This window comes from Gouania willdenowi, chromosome 22 (genome assembly GCF_900634775.1).
Source record: "Gouania willdenowi chromosome 22, fGouWil2.1, whole genome shotgun sequence".
NCBI lineage: Eukaryota > Metazoa > Chordata > Actinopteri > Blenniiformes > Gobiesocidae > Gouania > Gouania willdenowi.
The window spans coordinates 24,661,291-24,684,634 of record NC_041065.1 but is presented as its reverse complement, the minus strand read 5'-3'; the positions used below and the strand labels follow the sequence as shown (position 1 = coordinate 24,684,634).

At 37.3% G+C, this 23,344-nt stretch overlaps 1 protein-coding gene across 1 annotated transcript; it reads right to left on the bottom strand.

Annotated features, from left to right (window-relative positions):
* Positions 1 to 12,195: 12,195 nt before the first annotated feature.
* Positions 12,196 to 21,330, bottom strand: LOC114456366 (synapse differentiation-inducing gene protein 1-like). Its single transcript, XM_028438085.1, has 4 exons — positions 20,983 to 21,330; positions 18,663 to 19,153; positions 13,851 to 13,988; positions 12,196 to 12,852 (listed from the first exon to the last, which is right to left on the bottom strand). The coding sequence occupies exons 2-4, from the start codon at positions 19,080 to 19,082 to the stop codon at positions 12,694 to 12,696; spliced, it is 717 nt and encodes a 238-aa protein (XP_028293886.1). The 5' UTR covers positions 19,083 to 19,153; positions 20,983 to 21,330; the 3' UTR covers positions 12,196 to 12,693.
* Between the last annotated feature and the right edge of the window lie 2,014 nt (positions 21,331 to 23,344).

Below are 23,344 nucleotides of genomic sequence, written 5' to 3'. Positions count from 1 at the left end.
CATATCCATCAGAATCTACACATAAAGACAACTAAACTACAGAGAAAATTAATTATAAACACAAATAGATAGTATGGAAATAGAACAAATATGACATAAAGGATGAGGACACTGCATACACAAATGCACTGCCTAAAACAATTTTTTAGATTTTGTAACAAAGCATTCATGTCAAAATCTACATTTAAGCCCTTTGAGTGTAGAGAGTCCAGTGTGTGAATACAAAACAATGTCTTCTCTTTTTGGCAAATGTACATGTTTAATTACCTGAAAGCATAAAGGGAAGATAAACTAATATATAAAAAGAATACATCTGTAAACATTTCATAACAAAAATAAATATTTTTAATGTACAACAAATTGTCTGCACAAAAATTGAGATTGAGAAACAGTGGTAAATATTTAGTATTTATTAAGATGAGCTAATGCTAGCATTGCTACATCTAAAACCTGCATTAAAGGAGCCACATTCAACTGGCCTTGGTGGCAAGTTTCTACATTTTTTTTTTTTTTACTTTTGACTTTTTTTTATGTCTACAAGAGTAATCAGGAGGATTTTATTAACTTCAACTACTGCTGCTATAATTATAATGGGTGTTTGTATAATTTTGAGCACAGCTTTATGAACTAGCTAACGGCTAGCATGAGGTCCGATAGCTAATTAATGGAGCAGCTGGACAAAAAATACAAACAAATAATGACACTTTAAGACATTTTATCAAATTTCATTTCTTAAATAAATAATGAATGAATGATAATAAAGAAGTATGTCTTAATTTCCTTAAAAACTTTTATAACAGTGCAGCAGCACGGACAGGAGAGTGAGCTGCTGCGGAAGCTGTGTTGCCAGGTTGGGTTTTAGGTGCTTGAAGAACGTGGTGGGGTTTTGACAGTTTATGGGTATAAATACTGTTCTTATCTGGCAACGCAGAGCAGTCCGCTTCATGTGTGAGGCGCTTCAAACAAACATGGACCCTTCGTTGAATGGAAAAGGTAAATAATCAGGAGACAGACAGAAAAGACAGAAGCTATTACTAATTCCTGTACTTATTAAATATATGTAGCCCGCCGTTAGTCAGTTTAAAGAGTTTGAAATGCTAAATGAGCGCTATGTTTTGATAGTTTTACTAGCACATGCTGCATACATGAGCTAACGTCAACAAGCTGTCGCTAGTATAAGACATTTATTAATATTTTATCATGTGTACTAATGTATGAATTTGTTACCTTTGATAATTATCTGCCTAAAAAAACAAAACAGTGTTGGTTTAGCAGTGATTTTGTGCATAAAAAAACAAAACACCCTGTTTTGAATGTTAAAAGTGTGAAATATTGAAACAACAAAGTGATGCTATTTTAAGGATCAATTTTTTAATTTTTTTTTAGCAAAGCACATTATATTAATACTTCAAATCTGCTTCAAATCTTTTATGTAAAACTACACTAAAACTGAATTATTTAAAGACACAATTTGTTGCATTTTTAATGTCTCTCAGTTGCAGTATGCTATAGTTTGCTATTATTTTTCTGTGTTTATCCTGGCTTCACCGAGTCCTAGAAATCGCCTACCTTTTTGGTGTAAATGCTTTTATTTTTTCATAATTTTTTTTCTCTATTTTTTTTTATTTTATGTGCTGAAAAATTAAGTATTTTATTTAATCTAAACTTTTTTCTTGTCTTTTCTTTTCTTTTCCTTTCCTTCCTTCCTTTCTTTCTTTCTTTCTTTCTTTCTTTCTTTCTTTCTTATTCATTTATGTATTTATTTATTTATAATTTATATATATTTATATATATATATTTTACAAATAAATTAAATATTGATTTTCTGCATGCACTTAGACATGTTTAGTTGTCTAAATATACTAAATTTAGTGCTTACTATTACAACAACAACAACAACTACAAATAATCACCTGATATGTTTGTCCATGCTGTAAAATGATGTCTGAACACTGCAAGTTTTATGGCAAAAAAATAATATTCACAATTTGATGTAGTTTCACTTAAAAATCAACACAACTGAGAATGACTGGCATTCCTTAACCTGTGTAGATTGATTTAAATTATATTGCGTGTAAAACCTCATTACTCTCAAATGCTTTTATAGATAAATATCCTATTTTTCACTTGCAACAAGATGGTTTATAATGCATAGTTTGTTCCATGGATGAAAATGTATTGTAGTAAGGCAATAGAGTGACATTAAATGGTCAACTGCTTTTATTTGTTTGTTTTGCCTTGACTGCATTTAAATCTTTTTTTAGGCGTTGGGTAAAACTAATAACTGTCCCTATGCTTGCATCAGTTCTTTTAAAGTCTTTACACTGGCTCCCAGTCAGCCTCAGAATAGACTTTAAAGTTCTGCTGCTGGTGTATAAATCTGTGAATGGGTTTGGTCCAGAATACATCAGTGACATGTTAGTCAGGTATGAACCCAGCAGGTCTCTCAGATCTATGGACACAGATCAGATAGTGGAGCCCAGAGTTCACAGTAAACATGGTGATGCTGCTTTTAGTTGTTATGCTGCAAAGAAGTGGAACAAACTGCCAGCGGAGCTGAAGTCAGCATCCAATGTGAACATTTTTAAATCAAAGTTAAAGGCACTTTTTTTCTCTACTGCATATGATTGAGAGAGAGATTTTTTGTCATGTTGTTGATGTAATGATGATTTTACTGATGATTTTAATTGATTTTACTGATGATTTTAAATGTTCTTATTGATTTAAATGTTCTTATTGATTTTAAACAATTGAATGTTTTATCATGTAAAGCACATTGAGTTGCCTTGAGTATGAAATGCGCTATATAAATAAATTTGCCTTGCCTTGCCTTGCCTTGCCTTGCCTTGCCTAAATTTAGAAATTCTGGAGACACTTCAGAATCTTGACCACATGATGGCAGTCTTGATCTTTTGTTATTTTTCCTTATATACAAAACAAAAGTAGAGACAAGAAGTTGGATGGTATGCACATAGATATATCTAGTGTAATATCACATCTCTGACATAATATAGTCACTATATTGAAAGCCAGGGGCTGGAACATATTTCATTTTCAACATTGATCTTCGTCTGTCAGAGTGAGAAAATAAAATGATAGCAAGGGTATAGTACAAGCTTCATCGCAGACATGATCGGATATCTTGATCGATATTTGCCGTCTCTTGTCACCCTGCAGGTGCTGATGGTGATGAGCTTGTCTGCTGTGGGTTAATGGAGATTGAATTGATACTGCAGCTAAATGATCCTCGCTGCTGTCCAGAGGAAGCTTGACAGGCCACAGGTTCATATTTCCAAAGCTGTCCTTTCTTTTTGTCATCTCACTGGAAAGTAAACGTAATTATTTCTATTCACAGAATTCCCTAAAATGAGTATGCTGATGAATATACATTTGATGCAATCACTTCATTTTCTTTGTGTGATAAAAAGTAGCTGCACAAACCTTTGGAATAGATTGCTGATGGTAATCTGCTGTAGATGGTGGAAGGCAATTCAATGCTTAATATTTTAATTTGGATTAGTCAGTCGGGAACAGAAGACGAAGCAGACATAACATCATTTCTATTATCTCATTTGCTCATTAACTAGCCTGACAGATTTAATATTGCAATGAGAAATTAATTTCGTTTTTAAACTAAACATATTTTTTTATATGTATTTTCTTGGCTGAGACCGCTTTTAATGTAAAATGCAGCGCAATAGTACCATGTTTACAGTGCTGTAATTGGAGTAGTTCGTCCTTGGATAACCTCCTCTGTCTAAGCTCAGCTTTGTAGACAACAGCCCTGTTACTGCTGCCCACTCTGGAAAGGGATATCAGTTATCTCCTCAAGTTGGACTTGACTGCTTGTCCGTGGAAGATTTATGATGTGAGGCAAAAGACCAGCAGTCAATCTCTGAAACCATCCTCCTGCCTTCAGTGCTGCTTGGTATTTTCAGCAGGCCATCTGTGAGTGCTTTCCAATGCCAACTCCAGTCAACTGGGAAAGACATCAACTATATAAGACTCGGTGGTAACACTTTACTTGAAGTTTTATACACAGAGGCTGACATTGCTCTGTCAGTATTATCACATGACACCTGTCATTAGCATTAATAAGGTGTCATCAAGCTGCAGTGTTAAGTAAGTTACTCTAAACTTGTAATATATTTATATTACTAGTTACTGGGACAAAAATGTAATATATTTTGTATTACAATATTACTGTTTTTACTACTTTCAGTTACTTATGGTCCAGAACACTAATTATATCACACTGATAGTGTTCGAATAACATTGGTCTGAGTTTTGTTTCAAATACTTCTGCTGTTTCAGGAGCAGAAAGCTCTTATTTGTTCCCCATAAGTTATATTTAACGATAATGATCATCTTTTTTTCTTCAAATAATTGCAAACAGTGAGAAAACAAAGCAAATGTGCACTTAAATGAAATATGCATGTAACTTGAGTTACTTTAATTGTAACAAGTAATAGATTACCACGATTCACTTTTGTAATGACTTACACTACTGAGTTACTTCAAAAAGGAATATATTACTGTAATATATTACAAAAATAACTAGTTACTCCCAACACTGATGGGCTGTCAATAAAAGTTGTTCGTTACCCTAACCCTGAACCCTAACCTTAACCCTACCTTGTTTCATGTCTAATGTGGCACTAATACATTTTAAGTCTAATGCTAAGAAATGTCCCGGTTTCTTCTTCTATTTACATGTACCGCGCCATTGTTTTCTCTGAGAGAAGTGGTCATGTGACCAGGTACGTGACGTTGTGTGACGTGTATTTGCAGAAAAAGTCAAAACGTCTGAAATTCCTCCTCATGAAAGCGTAAAAACATTTTAGCGATATTTGAGTGGTTTTTCGAATTACTGGTGTTTCCGTTACCAGTTTGAATTGCGCTATTGAGATTTTGCGCATTTCCAAGGATAATTGAAACACAGCTAATGACGGCTTAATGACATTTTATTCATGCTAATGACAGATAGTGGCCATGTTTACATGGTAGCTTTTAATTCCTCTTTAAAGCGGAATAAAAGTTAATTCCTCTTTAACCTGATGTTGTAAACACTTAATTCCTAATGCTATTTTATTTCCGAATTAAACTTAATTCCGAATTAGGTAGCTGGATTGTTCCGTTTTTAATTCCGAATTAAATTGTTCCTCTTTTTTGTAAAAAGTTAACAACAATTAAAGCCGCTTTAAGTTTATTCCAGTTGTTCAGCGCATTTACGACTTGCGGCGATGACGCGCTGGGTGACGACATAATCCAACATGGCCCGGAATAGAGCCGACACTACTTAATGAGCCTTAAAAGACATGGATATAATGAAAACATGGAGATCAGCAAACGGAACAGGCTTCACTGGACGGGTGATACCCGAGATGGAGTAAATGCATCCCCATACTGCTGCACAGGCTGTAATATCGCCAAAGTTTATCATTGTAACGGTTGTTAGAGCTACTATCTTTATGAGGGAGCAACTTTTTATTCCTGGTTATTGTTTTCCGGAGTTTTACTGGGCTTTTGTGGGCTTTTCCGTGGACCAAAGTGCGTTATTGTCGAGCTGATGCTTCAAAACTGCAATCAAAATAAAGGAAAAAATAGTTATCATATGTGGTCTTCTGTGTTACAGCCAACAATAAAATGGATGTTGTGTGTTTCTCGACATGAGTATTCCCAACCCCCACACCTAAAGCGGAATTAACTGGTTTTCCATGTAAACCTCAATACGGGAGTTACTATTACCATGTAAACATGAAGCAGAACACTTTAATTCTGAATGATTTAATTCGGAATAACTAATTCCGAATGATAAAACATCAAGTAACCGTGGCCAATGACAGCGTAATGTCAGCCTTATGTATAAAACTTCAAGTAATGTGTTACCGACTCTGTTTGTTCTTATATTATCCTAACAGCATGTATTGTTTCCCAATTGGTGTTCCATGTGTCAGAACACACCATTACTCCACCCTGTGAGATTTCTAGGGTACTCAAGTTGCAATTAAAAACCCTTCCATTTGGCTGGGTCTTATCTAAAAACTGCTATAAATGAAGATGGTTAAATTTGGCTCTTTTGAGGAATGCTCAAAGCAGAAATAAAAAAAAAAAAACAGTCCTGTGTGATCTTGTAAAAAAATAGAGAAACCTTAACACTGAGACAGTCCTCCCACGTTGCTCATGAATGATAATTGAAGTCAGAAGAGTCTGTGAGGCTCTTATCAGTCCACAGTGTGTCCTGGCAAATGCCGACGCCACAGAGAGCAGCATGTTGCTGTGTGACAAAGGTGTGAGAGCAGATAAGCAGGTGTGTGTGTGTGTGCGTGTGTGTTTGGGAACCGCTTCAAAGATTGCCTCAACTCTGATGTGAATGTGTGCTTTGAGTGAGAGAAGGAGAATGAAGAGGATAGCTGGATACACAGAGAGACAGGGGTTACAGAAATGAATACTGACATGTTGTGCTAAAGCACGCTGCAGGGATGTCTTCATTTCCCGGTGCACACTGAAAAAGGGCCATAAAAACCTGCAGAGAATATAGATTCAACCTGCAAAGGGCTCAGGGGTGGAAGGGAAGGTACTCAACCTTTTACAGAAATACAGGGGCATTGAAAGCCATTCCATTATGGTTAAAAGTCTGCTACATTAAAAAAAACAAAAAAAAAACAATCTTAGTATTTCAATCATTACGTCAAGATGCTTCATGGAACACAGTAGATGGAAAAAGTAGCATAAAATGTTCATCAAGCTCCAAATATCTTCTTTACCAGATATTTGCAGTTATGTGGATCAATGCTCCAGATCATTGTACTATGGTCGTTCACACTTCAAAGACTTGTAAGAAATATATATTCCCATTAGTGACGATACAGTAGGTCCAAATGTATGGGCACCCCCATTTTTTGAGTCACATTTCATAAAGATCGGTCAATTACGAACCAAGATAAGACATTTTGAAATTTTGCCAGTGATGAGAGATGAGATTTTTAGATTCTTTAAACTGATCTAGAATCTGTATATTAATCCCGATCCCCTCAGAAGGATTACGTCAAATGCACTTAATGGGTTTTGACCACATTTTAACCAAAGACAGACCTTACGTTATGGAAGATTCCATAAAATTTTAGGAATCTTCCATGACGTAAGGTCTATCTTTGGTTAAAATTTTGTCAAAATCCACTTGGTATATTTGACGTAATTTTGCTAACAAACAAATGACAAAAAAAAAAAACACTGGTGGAAATATTACCTCCTTGGCGAAGGTAAGAATTGAAAATGAGTCCGGGTTTACAAAAGAACTAAAGAGCACTTCACCACATCCTAAATGTTCGGGACAAAAATTTTTAGCTACATGCTTCATTTCCAACACTCAAACAGATTGTGCACTGTTTTCACATGAGCTCAAGGTCATGTGGCACCGTAAGACGACTCCGAAAATCTCTGTACACCCACTCTTTCTTCTGCAAGCCACTAGGCTTAGTCTGCTAAAAACTTTACTTGTGGCTATAACTACAATAGACCACATTGAAATGGTATTACTCTTGTCAGCTATCCTCAAGCTTTTCAATCAAAAGATCTTGGAAGAAGGTAGAGGAACAAACGCCTTTCATGTCTTTGCACTTCTGCAAACCTCTCTCAGCCCTCACAGTACAGTAACATCAATGGCACTTTTAAGTATTTCTAGACGTATCTCATCCTCCTCTGTCACTACCCTCTGCCTTTACCTCTGACTTCTAAAAGGAATGATGTTCATTGGTTTCAAAAGCTTCATAAAGTCTCCCTTTTGCCCCTGGTATTGTCCTACTTTTAGGGTCATGGACCATGTTGAGCACAGCTTGAGTGAGATGCTGGCACCTCCTGATTTTAATCACATGTTTTCGATAGCAGCTGTTTACAGAAATGTAGCTGTCACATCATTTAAACCCACATTTTCTTTCTGTGCTTGTGAGAGGACGAGTTGTTTTGCAGACTTTTCATAGAGAACGTACATCTGGAGGCGTGCAACCTGCAGAGGTCACAGTTTTATAGAAGGAATGCAAATGTAAAACAAGTCAACACACTGCAGTGGAGTAAAAAAGCGTCTGAAATATGTAACATGTAGAATGCTGAGTTGGTCGTACAAAGCTCATTGGTATTCATGTCTGTATAATGATGAGTTTAGTTCACTTCACTGGAGTTGTCGGTGCTGCCGTTGGCCTAGAAAGTGTCCTGGAATAATCAAATATACATTCAATTTTATGTGCCTGCATGAAAAATGATCATTCAAGTGTCTGTAATCTATCAGAGGGACGAGACCATTCAGATTCAGGATATCTTACATAATGCTGAGACAATCAGTTTATTTATTCTACCCAGATAAGATTTGGGTCTCTAAATGGCTTCTTTTTTTTTTTCGCACATTTTCACTCTCAGATTCACATTAAGGACCATTTTTAGCAAAATTGTTGAAAAGATAGAAAGTCACCACATGGGGACCCATGCTGTTTGTATAATTGCTACCACTTTTAATGGATCCTTTTCAGCAGCGTGGCACACTCAAGGAATCGTATGGGCCTATGCGTCAGAAAGAGGCGAAAAGCATTTCATGAAATGAAAAGAGAAATCTGAAAGTGCCTTTCAGTCTTACAAAGAGAAGAATGCACCTTATTAATGCAGCACTCAGCTGTTATGTGTTTATCCATCCAGATTCATTTCTGCACTTTTTTTTGTTCCTGTTCATTCATTACATTTTCTACCTCTGACGTATGTGTGCGTGTGTTTCCGTGAAGTGTTAATGCACTTCAACTGAGATCCTTTTCACAAACGGAGACAAACTGCGTGTTAGTTGAATTATGACCAGAGGTGTAGAGAGTCCTGATATATGATATATACAGTAGAAGTACTGTTATTTGATTGTAATTGTACTCAAGGTGAAGTACACGTAAGTCATACATAGAATACTCAAGTACAAGTAAAAAGTATTAGTTTTATTTTTGGTAATAAATCTTGCTACGGTTCCCTTGTATACAGTAAACATCTCATGTATAAATTTAAAAAAGAAGAGACGAAATTGCGAAATTGGAACTCAATTTATTTTTGACAAAGGTATCTGTATAAAATAAAAGGTTTGTCGAAATGTATAATTATTTAAAAAATAAAATAAAATGATAAAAAAAAATGATCAGGCTTTAAGTCTAACTACATTTCTTAACTCTGAGAAAATAACCAGCATTCAATGCTGTTTTGGCGCCGTGCATTATCTGGTTGGTTGGCTATGATTTGATTGTTGTCTGGTCATTTCATTTTTTGTAGTCTCACAATGTTTGTTGATCATTTTAAAAATAATAATAATAATTTACGCAGTAACGGTTGGTTGTAGAAATGTAAAAAAAAGTTACTTCTTTCAAAACGTACTTTAGTACAAGTAAAATGACTGATTTAGAAATATACTCAAGTACAAATACCCATAGAAGCAACTCAATTACAGTAACGTGAGTACTTTGACCACTGATTATCACTCATTGCAGACAATACTCAACCTAAATCCATACCATGCATTTAAAACCAAACCAGCTTCAACCTGCTGTTATTCCTGGGGGTGGATGACTAACAAAACCAGTTTGCTGCTGGTGGTCTGAGTTAGCTGTGGAAGCCGGTGTGTGAGTGGAGCTCGGGCGTGGGTGACGCTTCCTAGCTAGGGAGAGAAAACATGCAGAGCTGCACTTTCTCACCGAGTAAGCCCTCTTCAACAGCCTGTACACCCGCCATTGATGAGAGCGGCATTTTCGCCCCCGTCTGCCTCGTATAGCCACATTTCATGCATTAGGGACTTGCTTGAGAGAAGCTGTTAATAAATAAGAGACATACTTAGATATGCTTCACTAACTATAGCTCTATTTTAGCTTAATGATGTCATATTGTTAGCCTGATAGCATTGTTGCCCGTTAGTAAATCATTACTCTGATAGCATACCAACAATGTGGGATATCATTAGCCTGAAGCATTGTAGCATTAAGCGTATCGTTAGCATGATAACAAAAAGTAATGGAACATATCTTTACTCTGATTTATTATTAACCAAAGTCAAAGCATGTTTTTATTCTCCCAACATCATTCAATAATACAACAAGTATGAAATATGCAGGGAATTGTTATAATTCCATTTGTCCTTCCAGTTAGTAATGTAGAACACGTAGGGTTATCACATTTTTCACACACAAAAGTAGTTTTCCCAGAGAAGACGACAGTTTTCTAAAGAAACTTATTTTTATAGTTTTCACATGAATTACATTTCATTTTTTTTTCCTTTTGGATTAAATGTATTATTGCAACGGTTGAACCAAATTTAAAGCGGCCATTAGTCAAAAAACCCTACATTTTAAGTTAACATCAAATAGTTATGAATAATAAAAAAAAGGAAGAGGAAGCGAACAAGTAATATTGTCAGTGCCATCGACCAATCAGCACTGAGTTGCAACACGTGGAAGCTTTTTTTAAATTGCAAGCGTTACCATGGCAACTGTTGTGACTGACAGGTCACAGTCCACAGGGATCACGTTTTTTAAGTTAAATGCGCTGCTGCTTTCAGGGTCTTTTCGGTCAGTGGCAACAGACGTCCATTTCCTAATAAACTGGACAAACGGGACTGAGCTTGTGGAAAAACAATGATTTGTGAGAAATCGACCAGAACACGTAACTCTAAAAACCAGTGTCACGGACTGAGTTTACCTCTTACTGAGATCGATTATGAGCATGCGCACTACTGGAAAATGAGTTTTAACTAGTTCCGCTGTGATTTTTACTACTTCTGCCGTGCTGAGTGAGTGACAATCTCAGTCAGCAACTTGAGTAAAGTAATAGTCTTATGCAGCAATTTCAATACGAATAGGAATAGTTTATTCTCCAAAAAAAAACATGATTATAATAAAACTCAATACGAAAAGGAATAATTTATTTTCCAAAAAACATTATTATAATATACATTGCAATAATAGCAGTTAAACTAATGTAACTTTACAATAATAAGCTGTTGTAGTGATAAAAAAAAATATGATTTTCATCATTTATATCATTGGTCGATTTTTTTTATTGATGGTCGACTGATGTGTTTTAAGCATTTTTTAAAATCAGTACAGAAATCTCTATGATATTGTGTATGGCAATTCCAGCACGGGTACATCTCAGTACGTAGCAGTCATACTGAGATTGTAAAATAATCTCAGTATGGAGGTAAACCCAGTCCATGACACCGGGACTAAATCGGGAAGTCTGGTCACCCTAAGAAAATGGGAATTACAGAAATTGGTCTTTTTTTTAACATCTGGTGTGTTCAGTGAAATAATCATACATGGCACAGAATAACATCTTTCCATCCATCTTTAATTCCTTAATGTAAGGGACACCAGATGAAAACTGGCCTCCTTTGGCTTACTCTGGCTCATTTACATCATGCCAGTTTATTAATATGCATTGCCCCTTTTAAATAATCGATAATATCACCATATTTATCCCCCAAAGCTAAAGGACAGCATCAATGCTCTACACTCAACCATTAAAGGTAAGATGATATATAGTTTGAATCCTACCTTTCCATCCCTGCTACATCTGTCCCAAGTGAGTTTGTCTTTGAGACATAGTCAATACCCAAAGGACTCAGGTACTGCCAGAAAATGTAGACATGCTAATACTCTTGAAAGAGGACATGTTTATATCTTAAATCTGGGTTGTGGATATTTATGTTGTGGAAAAATTGGTCCTATTTATGTTATTGTTTTTTGACATTCCTATTGAGTTGAAAAGGACATATACCCAGAAGAAGTATGTAAGTATGCTAGTTAAAGTCAAAGAAAAGCATGTTTTTTTTTCAAACTGCAATTTTTTTAATTTCATTTTAAATATGAATTGTATCGTTATCGTCAGCCCATTGTCATCCATCGTATCGTATCATGAACCCACCCCTAAAGTACAACCATTTCTGAAAGACATTCACACTCTAAATTGAACAATAACTTTGGGACAACAGCTTTTACACCATGTAATCAGTTGGCTTAGCTACTCACCATATATATTCCTTTTATGTCTTGTCATATAATGCCGTAAAAAAAAAAAAAAACACACATTATTCAAGCTGATTACCTTCAAGTAGATTGAAACCTTGCTGTTGAACGCTAAGCAAGAACATAAAGAATGGAGTAAGAGACACGGTTTAGATTCATTATTCATGCCAAATGAGTTTATTGATTTAAATTTACAATACACATTGGGCACTAATGCCTCTTTTGTTCACTGCTTAGCAGCTTTGGATTCACTGTCAACACCTTAATTTGTTGTTTCCATTAAGAGTCATTTTCTCTCCCCTGAAAAACAAAAAGTATTATGTATGAACAGTCACATAAGAGTTCTACAGTTTTTTTCAAGGATGTTTGCTTACAGTAATTAAAACACTATCTGTATTTGATATATATAGTACACCTATAGAGGTCAAATAAAAATGATGTGACTAAAGGTAGGTAGTGTTTTTATACTCCTGTACAGCTCAGACTGTGTAGACCGAGAAAGCATCCAAATATAACTCCAGTCACTTCTCTTCTTTGCTCTGTTTTTCTTTTTACAGCTTCTTGTTTTTCCACCAGCTGCACAAAGTTCTTCAGGAGGGAAAGGATAACTTTTCAGTGTTCTCCTCATCATCTTCCACCAAACCAACTGATCCGAGTGCTATACGTGTCCTGGCTTGGAGAGGTAGGCTATGAGGGCCACAACCACCCCCACATACATCCCTGTTCCGATGGTGATGGAAAGCGCGGCCAGGAATAGGGCTCTTCTGGAGCTCATCCCCGCTCTGGAGAAGTCTCCCTTGGCTATGGCCTTGCCAGACTGACAAAAACAAAGCAGAAAGTGGAATGAGCCAGTGTGTTACTCATCAGGGCTGTGTGTATGAGTAGGTGTTATGTCACAGTTTAAAAGAGAGAAAATAAGGAACGCTCTCAGGGAGCCATTAGTTACCATGGCAATTAGCTCTTTATTCCTCTGACAGTGACAAATGGGTTGTTTGGGTGTTTGGGTTTACTATCAAAAACATAGACAAGCATTGCCATGAATTTATTTCATTTGGAATATATCTATATATATCTATAATTGACTACAGGCAAGGTAATCACCTTTGATATAAAGTCTGCTCATTTAGAATAACATTAAACATAAACTCTCAATGGTAATAGTTTCTAGCCCGGAATCCCTCCTAATCTCCTTGTATTATTCAATGTTTAATACTGGTGATTAATCTGGAAGAGTTCACAAGGCGTTTGAGTTCTGGGGGGCTGGGCGGGGTGGGACAACCACACACAGAGTAACCAATAAACAAAGAGCGGGCGTGACGACAGGTGTAGATCTTTTTCCTTAAACAGAGCCGGCAGAGGAAAATGGAGGGTAGTACAGTACAGACTTAACGGTTTTAAAGCATCTTCTTCTTGTGGTTTCAACAATATCTCCTGGTCTTTTAAAAACAGAGCAGAGCAAAACTCTGAACGTCTTTTCGGGCGCCATACTTGTTTTTACATTGCTTGGCGCAGGAGATATGACGTTACTTTCGAATCGTGGAAGTGAGCAGAAACGGCATTACCATACCCTCTTTCTTACAAAAAGTAAGGAAGTGGGTGTGGCTTATTGCCAGGCTAAATGGTTGCCTAACTGGAACATGAACAACTGACAAGTCTACCATAGTGCACTCACAGTCATCTCAAACCAATGTATGGCAGGTAAAAGTGGAAAATAGTCTTTGGGAACACTTATCTGAGAGCTTCCTTTCATTGACCTTAAGTAGAATGCAGTGTTATCAGAGAAAATCACTTTGCTTGAGGTCTCAGGGCCTTTACCTTGTGAGAGTAGTAAAAGGCAACTATGCCCAAGGGCCAGAAACAGCAGAGCATGGAGAAGATGGCCAGACCCAAGTAGTCTCGAGGGGGAAGAACAATAAAGTTGTCCTCACTCTCACTGTCACTGGAGCTGTCACTCTGGAAGACAACAGGTGCATGAAAAATGATTAGGTGTCAGAAAAAGGGAGTGGTGGATGTAGCTGAGGGTTTAATTTACACATCAGTAACATGGACACATTCTTTCTTTAATCTGCAGGGGTCTTGAAACAATTGGATATACATTAAAATGATCAAATTGACAATTAAAAAGTCGAGACCAGCAATTTGAAAGCCCTTCTGTGTGATGCAGTGTGACAACTCCCATCCTAGTCCTGATCCCCCAACCCTGGGCCAGTGTATCTCCCCTTCAAAGCCACACAGAACAGGATGTGCTCAGCCAGCCAGAGAGGATTTCCATGTCAACACCCATGAGCGGCCTGACAGATAACACAGGATTAATGGATAGTTCCATCATTGCAAGGTGAAAAGAGAAACAGCAGGAAGACGGTATCCATTATGTGGCAAATTGCTCCGACAGCCACACACCATCTTTCTTTAGTACACCAACAACACCTTAGAAAGCAGGACGCTCATTCAGCCCGCAAAACAGTGTCGGCACTAAAAAACCAAGGCAACAAGAGAGCAGGCTAATGAATGATACATTTGAATGCCACTCAGAGCATGAGATAAATGACGCCTGCAGCAGATGGATGTGGCTGCATGAGTGACCTTAAGAAAAGAGGAGAGAAAGCAGCAGTGTTTGTCTAAATAAGCAGGACTCATCAGGTGCAGGTTTCATTTGTTGATGCTGCTGCCTTTAGGGATCAATCAAAGCATGGGGAAGAGAAAGCACAACACTGCAATCAATATGTGAGCCAAGATTGGAGGAACCAGACAAGCACATCCTTAAGAAGATGAAACAGTCTCATTGAAGGTACTCACAGAAGCCGTAACAATTTATCTTAGAATAGATGATGGTTAAATGGTTACTCAATAATGTATTTTAGAATGCTGGAAATTATTTAGAATTCTGAATAAATACCGAATCATTATAGCTAAGCCTGGACAATATATCGAGATCCAAGATATATCGAGATTTCTATTTTGGCGATATAGAAAATTACAATATAATGGATAACAATATGTTTTTATTTCATAGCTTATTTTGTGTTAAAATACTCGTTTTAGGAGTCGCTGCTTTTGCTACTTCTCATAACAGAATGAAAAGCACAGTTAGATGGATTTCTGAGACTTCTCCCTAAACAAGCCACTCTACAGAACTCACTCATACAGGAGAAAAAGCCAAAAGTGGCACATATTGTGCAGCTATTTCAGAATCAGAATTTGAATTCCTTTATTAATCCCAGGGGGAAGTTGCTTTTGTTACAGCCACTTAAGAAAAAAAATCACAAATAAAAGAATAAAAACGTTTAACAAAGAAAGAAAGAAAGAATAAACGTTAGTGTATAATTAAGTAAAAGACAATTGAAAATAGGAATCGGATAAACACACATTACAGTAGTAAAAAATAAAGTATTTTGTTTATTTATTAATGAATGTGCCTTTGTGGCATTTTGCATCAGCTTGCATTCAACTTTATTGCGTTAAAAATATCAAGATTTACATCGCCATTTTGAGAAACAATATCAAAGTATGAGTCTTGGTCCGTATCATCCATCCCTAATTATTGCTCCTTTAAAATAAGAAAATAGAATTTGGGTTCATGTTTTGCATTCTTTTTTTGTCTGCACTGTTTTACATAATCATAACATTGTTTTTTTTTGTTATCTTTTTTTTATGCAAGTTACAGGTGAGTGAAGGATTAGTGCACAATTATCTGAATAGTTACCAACCATCTGTCAAAAGATGATGCTCCTGGTTATCTGCCTTATGAGCATGCAGGCGTGATCCAGCCACACGGCAGCTGGATTAGCTCAAATTACATGGTTTTACTGGTGGTCACAAACAAGAAGTAATCTCTTTTCATCTGTGTACCAAAGCCTGATAGCACACCTGAGTGACGAGCAGGTTCACAGTCTCAGTCAGGTCTGCCAGTATAACTGATGAGGCTTCCCAGTGAGCCACACTGCCTTTAACAACCCTGTCACAGCTCTCTCCCAGGCCTTGTTAGTGTCTGGAGTGGACCGGGGCTCGCACACACACACACACACACACACACACACGCACGCACGCACGCACGCACACACACACACACACACACACACCTGTAGCCACATTTAGTTATAGCTTGTACCAGATCTTCTTTTTGTTCCCGACAATGTACTTTCTCTCAACACACCGGTGTCAAACAGCCACTTACAGAATTTCCAGAGTTGCTTTTCCCCTAATTGCATCATGTATAGTGAGTACAGATCCTCCTTACTGTGCATTCTGAAATCCTGCACATATGAAGCTTTTCAAGCTTAGCTCTGTTCCTTTTTTTTTTGCTTTCATCCCATGATGGTGAAATGCCTCTAAATAAGGGATTTTGTGCAGAGAAAAGCTGCTTTGGCTCACATGTGGCACTGGTTGTGTGCTTTGGTGGTACATGGATGAATCTTCAACACACATGCACATTTTAGAAAAGAAAAGAAGTATTCTATCTAAGCAGGAGAGGGGGCTTTTCTTTGCTTAAAGCTCCCCTGGGTTGATGTAGATTAAGTTTGGCTTCCGGCACACACCTGCTCCCATCACATGAATCAGCTGCGTCGCTTATGGCGCTAACGGCACTTGTTTCTATGTCTCTATTTATCTGCCAGGCCTCCAAGTGACAAGAGCTGGTGTGATCATCAGCCCAGTTAGGGTGCTATCCTTCTTGCTGACTCCCAGCCTTGGGTTTTCTTTTTAGTGAAATGATATTTTCAAAAAGCTGGTGCTCTTTCTACTGCCACAGTTTTTCTTCAGACAATTGATTTAAAGAAACTGTATGACACTTAAGACTACGACCTAAGTGGTATATTAACCAAATGGAATCCTAATAAATACCAGGCTCAGGCTGCATTCCACAATGGTTAAGGACACATAGGCCATGTTCCAAATGTCATATTAACTCATACTAAGCTTGACGTCAAAATGTAGTGCTTTCACATTAGATAGTATGAAAAGATTAAGTACATGAGAAATACCCGTGTGTATACTACGTATATCGGGACAGTGTGAATGGCAGGCACACTAGTCATACTCAACCACCCCATGATGCATTGCGAGCGTAATATGAAATCGCCCTGGGACCGAATTCTAGCTAATTAATCAAACATCCCCTTTTCAATGCATCTCTTCTTGTCTTCCATTAGGTTTTTTTGTTTTTGTTTTGTTTTTTTTACTTTGTCTGCACATGCTGTCGAAGGTCAACACTACAATAAATAAGTGTAAGTGAATACATTTTATTGCATAATTGTGATCATCACCAGCCCTCCCTATGGAAGGGCAAGAAACACTTTTTAAAGGGAGAATATAAAAAGAGAGGACAGTGTTACACCTAGGGGGAAGAGGGAGTCAGGGTAGGACAATGGAAGGGGTGGGGAAGAGTCGACTGTTTTAAGGTGAGGGTGAAATGTGATGTTATAGTTGTGCTTATTGTGTTGTGTGTCAGTTCAGCCCGAATGGTCTTCCATTAGCTTTTTAATACTTTTGTAAATAGCGCTCTTGTTTTGAAGTTAACCGGAAGTTTCGTCAGTAGCACAATGGCCGACAATGTGGAATTTCCGAAATGTCAAAATGAAATGTATATACGTGAGTTTTATGAATCAAATGACCACAAGTTCATATTATGTTTTTTCACTTTCTCGCTTAAAATGTTTTTAGAACTTTCAAAGGTGGCGAATCAACAGATATTTAGCCTCAGTGTGCTTCAGGATTTTGTCGTAGGTTCGAAATACATTTTTGGAAACTTGGAAGTGCGAATGGCCATCATCCTAATCATACTTATAGTAGATAGTAGACAGTATATACTCATTGAGTTTATAGTGTATAATAGGTTTGTGTGCCATTTCGAACACAGTCATAGTTTTTGGAAACACTGTCATTCCGTTACTTAATATTGTTAAGCACCTCCCACATTTATTTTTGTAAACATAATGTTGTCCACACAGATGCTGCATTTTAAGGTCCCAAGCCTGTATTTTCTGGTTAAAATTTAAGAGTAAGAAAAACTGAAAATGTAAACCCAAAGTGATCCTTTGTGAGAACAATGACAGAACAGTCACATCCATGCTCCCTGATGTGCAACATTGCCTCAAAACGGATCAGTTGTCAGTTTTATCTTCATTATAGCCCATGATTTGGACCTGAGTAAAAGTAATGGTCTCGAAGTCTGTTTAAACTGGTATTTAGTCCATCCTCTATTGTCAGTTTAACTCCCTTGCACTTTTATTATTTAATGCTAAACTTTATGCAGCATGCAACACTTCTTCCCTTTATCTTATTCTGCAACAATACTTTAAAAGGTTTCTCCAGTTATTTAGTCATTTTTGCCCTCTCTGTGTGGACAATTAACTTTTAGAATCAATACAATTTTAGAACAAATCTGTCTTTTTGCAGATGGAGCTTACTGCTTTTATAATTTGCTCTTAACAAACACTAAATGTAATATGCAAACACAGCTTATTGCAGAACTATTGCATATTTAGTTTAACTGTTTGCTTGAAAAATACTCATTACTTATCAGCTAATATCTTCTTGAAACTGTATTTGGTGAGTGCATCGAAGTGTAATTCAAGAACACCAAGTAATGACTCGACTAGTGACAAACTTTGCTCTTCCATGACCTCTGACCTCATACTCTGGACCCTGCTCGTCTTCCACGTCGTATGAAACTGTCTGGATCTTCACATCTTTCTCCTCTTGTACGCTGCCCACTGTGTTCTCCGTGGAAACGCCGTCTAACAAAGCCTCCTTGCTCTCAGTGAAAGTCGTCTCAAAGCTCTCACTCTTTGAGTCCTTGCTGTGAAGGCTCACATTGTCCTTATACAAGATGAAATTGGGTCTGTAAAAAGCCTCCACTGCCAGATGAAGAGAGGTGGCATCCAGGAACTGCTGAGTCTTCTGCTTGTTGTCAGCACTGGTGTAGTAGTAGCCAATTAGATTGTCCTGATAAGGCTGCTGGCTGGGGAACTCACACTGGTATTCGTTGTGGACCGGATGCCTGCTGGTTTTGTCAAGCAGGGGGTTTTGAAGTTCACTTAAGCTCTCCATGATGGGGGGGTTAGTTCAGATGAGAAGTTCATCAAAGGTTGGAGTCCATAGATGGTTTAGGATTTTTGTAGCTGAGGAGAAAAACATGTCAGACTATTAAAATCTGGAGGAGGGAAATTAACATCGAAACAATGTGTTCAAACTTTTCAAAAAGACTTTCAGAACATATTAATATATGGGCTCATACAGATATTTCATCTTGTTTGGGAATTGCCATTCCTCTCGCAAGCTCTCACCAGCCTGATGCAGGAAATCACCATCTGCTAGACGTTTTCTCCCATGCCGCTGGCTTTTTAGAAACATGTAGGAAATGACATATTCCATGCTATATACTAAATAATCTATTGGAAGAATGTGGGAAAGTGCAGCAGGTCTCATTGTTCTTTTCAATGCATATAAAGTTGAGCCATTTGTGAAACCACCCTTGAGAATTCCCTGAAAAGTTATGATAGACATCGATCCATCCATCCATCTTCTTTACACACTTATCTTGATTCGAGGTGCAAGCTGTTGTGTTGCACAGTGCTACTAAATCACTAAATACTACTTCTTTTTTTTAAATTGTGGCAACTAAAAGAAATAATTTGGGCTTGATCACAGAGAGCAAATAGATACAGTTTTATCAAGAAGCCACTTTAGCTAACTGCTGATCTTGGAAATGGCTTTTTATGTAGTAATATCTTCATTAAGGGATTTTAAAGAGCTGTTAAAAGTTTGTGTGAACTGAGCATAGTTGAGTGTGCAATAATATTTTTTAGTTAAACTACAGGGAATATCTGTTGCCTTGTAGAATAGACAAAGTATTATCATTGTTATTTTGACCAATTTTCTTTTCTTCTCAGTTTTTGTCTGATGATAATTTAAATTGGTTTCACCCACTATAGAGATATGAATCAACCTAAAATAAATAACAAATAAATTATAATTTCCTGGCTTTCTTATTTATTGTTTATTAGCCTACTTTATTCTTATTCTTCTTAAATAGATGATTGCACATTTTATATTATTTAATGAGTTTTTATGAGAGGAATAGTCACAGTTTTTACTTTTTCCCAATAAAGATTAAATTTTTTTTTTACTTTAAACTAACTTGGAGCCAGATAATGTTTTATTTTTCAAAGGGGCGTAAGAGAAAAAGTTTGAGAAGCCAGTTACCCAGAGAACATGCAAACTCGACTTTTTCCGCCTTTATCAAACCTGGGGACGATGAGCCATGTTTTAGCTCATGTGCTCAAATAAAAGGTAAAACCTTAAACGTAGAGCTTCATCATTACCAATTAGACTTGTAGATGTAAAATCATTAACTTTCTTTCAGCTCAAATCGAAGTGCAAGAGAAAAGGTAAGATTTTTCCACAGGTTAGAAAAGGTCAGGGTAATAATTTATGAAGTCTGGGATGTAAGGAACCAAATCTTGCAGAATAAAATACACGCGCTCAGCAAAATAAAACCAAAATGGATTTTTGTGCAAAAAAATTGCATCAATAACCTTTAAACGTTCTATTGTGGCCTCTGACACACACACACACACACACACACACACTGTCATCTGCCCTGTTTGTTGTCATGCTTTTCAGGCTGTGACTGCAGATAACATAGAATTCCATTACACACATCCGACCACACGTCACACCCCACCTCCACAATAATCTACCTGACTATCCAAGAAGAGAGAGTGTGTGTGCGCGCGCGTGTGTGTTCAGATGATAACATGTAGGCTTACACACTGTCAATCCGGTCTTTGCTTCATGGCAGTTTGTGATTATGCCTTAGAATAACATGAAACGAATCTAATGGTATTTGCCTAAATAAAAGTTTATTCAGCAGCGTGCATGACGATGACTCCCCAAAATGACCCTCACAACCCGAACATTTCTAGAAAGCAAAGCGCAGTTTTCCTACCTGGAGCAGAAAGTCCTCCTGTTTGTTTATGAAGCATCATTCCTCGGAGCTTCTGGCACTCAGAAACAGACGCTAGGTTAAGGCTAACCTCTCTTTATAAAGCTCAACGTGTACATCCGTGTGCAGGAGGGCGTCATTCCGTGCGTGTCAGAGCGCATTTGGCACAGGGCGGACTTTTACGCGCAGGATCTCACCGCGCACTGAGGCTCCAAACAAACCCTGTCGGAAGCTGAAGCAGAATCCAGACAAGCTATTGGCTGAGCGAGTCTGGATATTAACTCTTTTAGCGATCACGGATCTGACCACGTTAACCCGCCCGGTGTCTCCTGCTCTCACTGGGTGGATGGGGGCGATTTTTACCCAGATCCGACGGCTTTCTCCTTGTTGCGTAAGCACAGTATAGATTGTCTTTGAATCAGCTTGATACTAAAAACATTTCAGATCATTGTTCAACGTCCTTTCTGACAGATCATGCTGTATATTGAATTGACACCTGAACTGGAGGTATGAATGTTCTCTAAACCCACTGGGAACCTTTCTGATCATGTCTGCTTGGATTCCCTCTCATCCTGTTTTTAATAACTGTTTTCCCCAATGTCATTGTCACCTGTCACAGAAATCCACGTGGCTCATCGTTGCTTCAGACTATTACACGGAAATAACCCCCAATTGGATTTATTGCACATTTATTATAATTAATATTTCACACGAATCCAATTGCATTTATCATCAGCATGCCAGTTTAAATGTGCATTTAAACCTGCTCAAATAATCCTCTTATTATGTTGAAATGTATCATTGTAACCAGTTTACACAACATTAATGTAGAGTATAGGGTTGTACTGTGCATTGCCATGAATCTGACTATACGATACGATTTAATACGATATCCCGATTTATCCTGATATTGAATAATACGATATCCATCACGATATGTTGTGATATCAATGATTACAAATTTCACATTTAGAAGTACAAAATTGTATGAAACAACAATTTATTATAATCTTTTTTAAACTTGTGAGAGCAAGTAAATTGTAACTAATTCAAGTAGCAATATAAAAAAAGTGTTTTTTTTTAATTTTTTTTATCAAACTGTCAAATTGCATTTTTCAAAAAAGTTTATATTTTGCTTCTACAACAGATTCTGTACAAATCTTAAAAAAGTGAGTTTTATGAAAATAAAGTGCAATCAACTTCCAAGCTAGAATGCATTGAGGAGTGAGGTTTAACAAGATCTTGTGTAGTTTACGTGTTATGCATATGTTAGTGCAATTAAATGTTTTTTTTAAACATCAAAAAAAAAAAAAAAATTTAATTCGGCCATTTTTTTTTAGATCGATACGATAATCACGGAGTGAAATATCACGATATATTGCAGAATTGATTTTTTCTTACACCCTTAAAGCTGATATCTGGAGTTTTTGTGAGAAATATATGTTTATGTATCATTCTTTTGAAATGCAAAAAAATGCCTAACTACTCTTTTGCTATGGTCTACTGCAGGTGGTCCCTCCTTCGTCCTGTAGACCCCTATACAAATGGAAACGATTGCTGAGTGCACCCAGCCAATAGGCTTCGACTTCCTGTTTTTGCGACTGTCGATCAAAGTGAATACGGAACTGTGCACGGAGACAAGGCCGCGTGTCACAACAGCAAATGGGTAAATATGATTTTGGCTCTTACCTGACCCATAGACCTATATCAATGCGACCTTGTTGTGTTCCGCGATGCGCGTGCAGAAAAGTAGAGGCGTGGCTTCTGGTAGATTGGCAGAGACAATGGGAGGAAGTGAGGCTGTTTAGGGCGGGACATCGAGAGGTTTCTCAAAAACTTCGCATAACAGCTTTATTGTAGAGGTGTTTCTCAAATGGGAAAATGATATTTACAGACTGGGAAATTAAACCAAATTTATTTTTGATCGCATTGCAAGGCAATAAACTGCATTTACGGGATTTGTGTTTTATGTTCATGTAAACGCTCTAAAATCACCATCTATCAAAGATCGCCATGCTTTACCAAAAAAACTAAAAGACAGATTTACAGCTGGTAAATACTGGACTCATATCTCAGTCAGAAAGAAGCACTTCTTCATTCCAGAGCCTCATAAAACGGTCTGGAGTTAATAATGTGTGAGCCCAGACTCTGTCACTTTCGCTTGAAGATGCATTAGGGGCTGATGGACACTTTATGGGAGAAACATGCGGCTGCATCTATAAGACTGGTGAGTGAACACGCGCTGCATCTCACAGTCACCTTGTGTTCACATGCGTGAGGCAATGTAGCATAACAGCCTGGCCGTCTCTGTGATGGATACCAATCCCTCAGGAGCCGAGTTTATTAGAAGAAGGGCTGAGTAGGA

What these genes read in the sequence shown, in the direction of transcription:
- LOC114456366 (XM_028438085.1), bottom strand. Translation starts at nt 19,082, where the DNA reads ATGGAGAGCTTAAGTGAACTTCAAAACCCCCTGCTTGACAAAACCAGC. An exon ending in AGCAGGGTCCAGAGTATGAG is followed by an intron (nt 13,989 to 18,662) that starts GTCAGAGGTCAT and finishes GTTGTCTTCCAG; the next exon opens with AGTGACAGCTCCAGTGACAG. An exon ending in CCTTTTACTACTCTCACAAG is followed by an intron (nt 12,853 to 13,850) that starts GTAAAGGCCCTG and finishes TGTTTTTGTCAG; the next exon opens with TCTGGCAAGGCCATAGCCAA.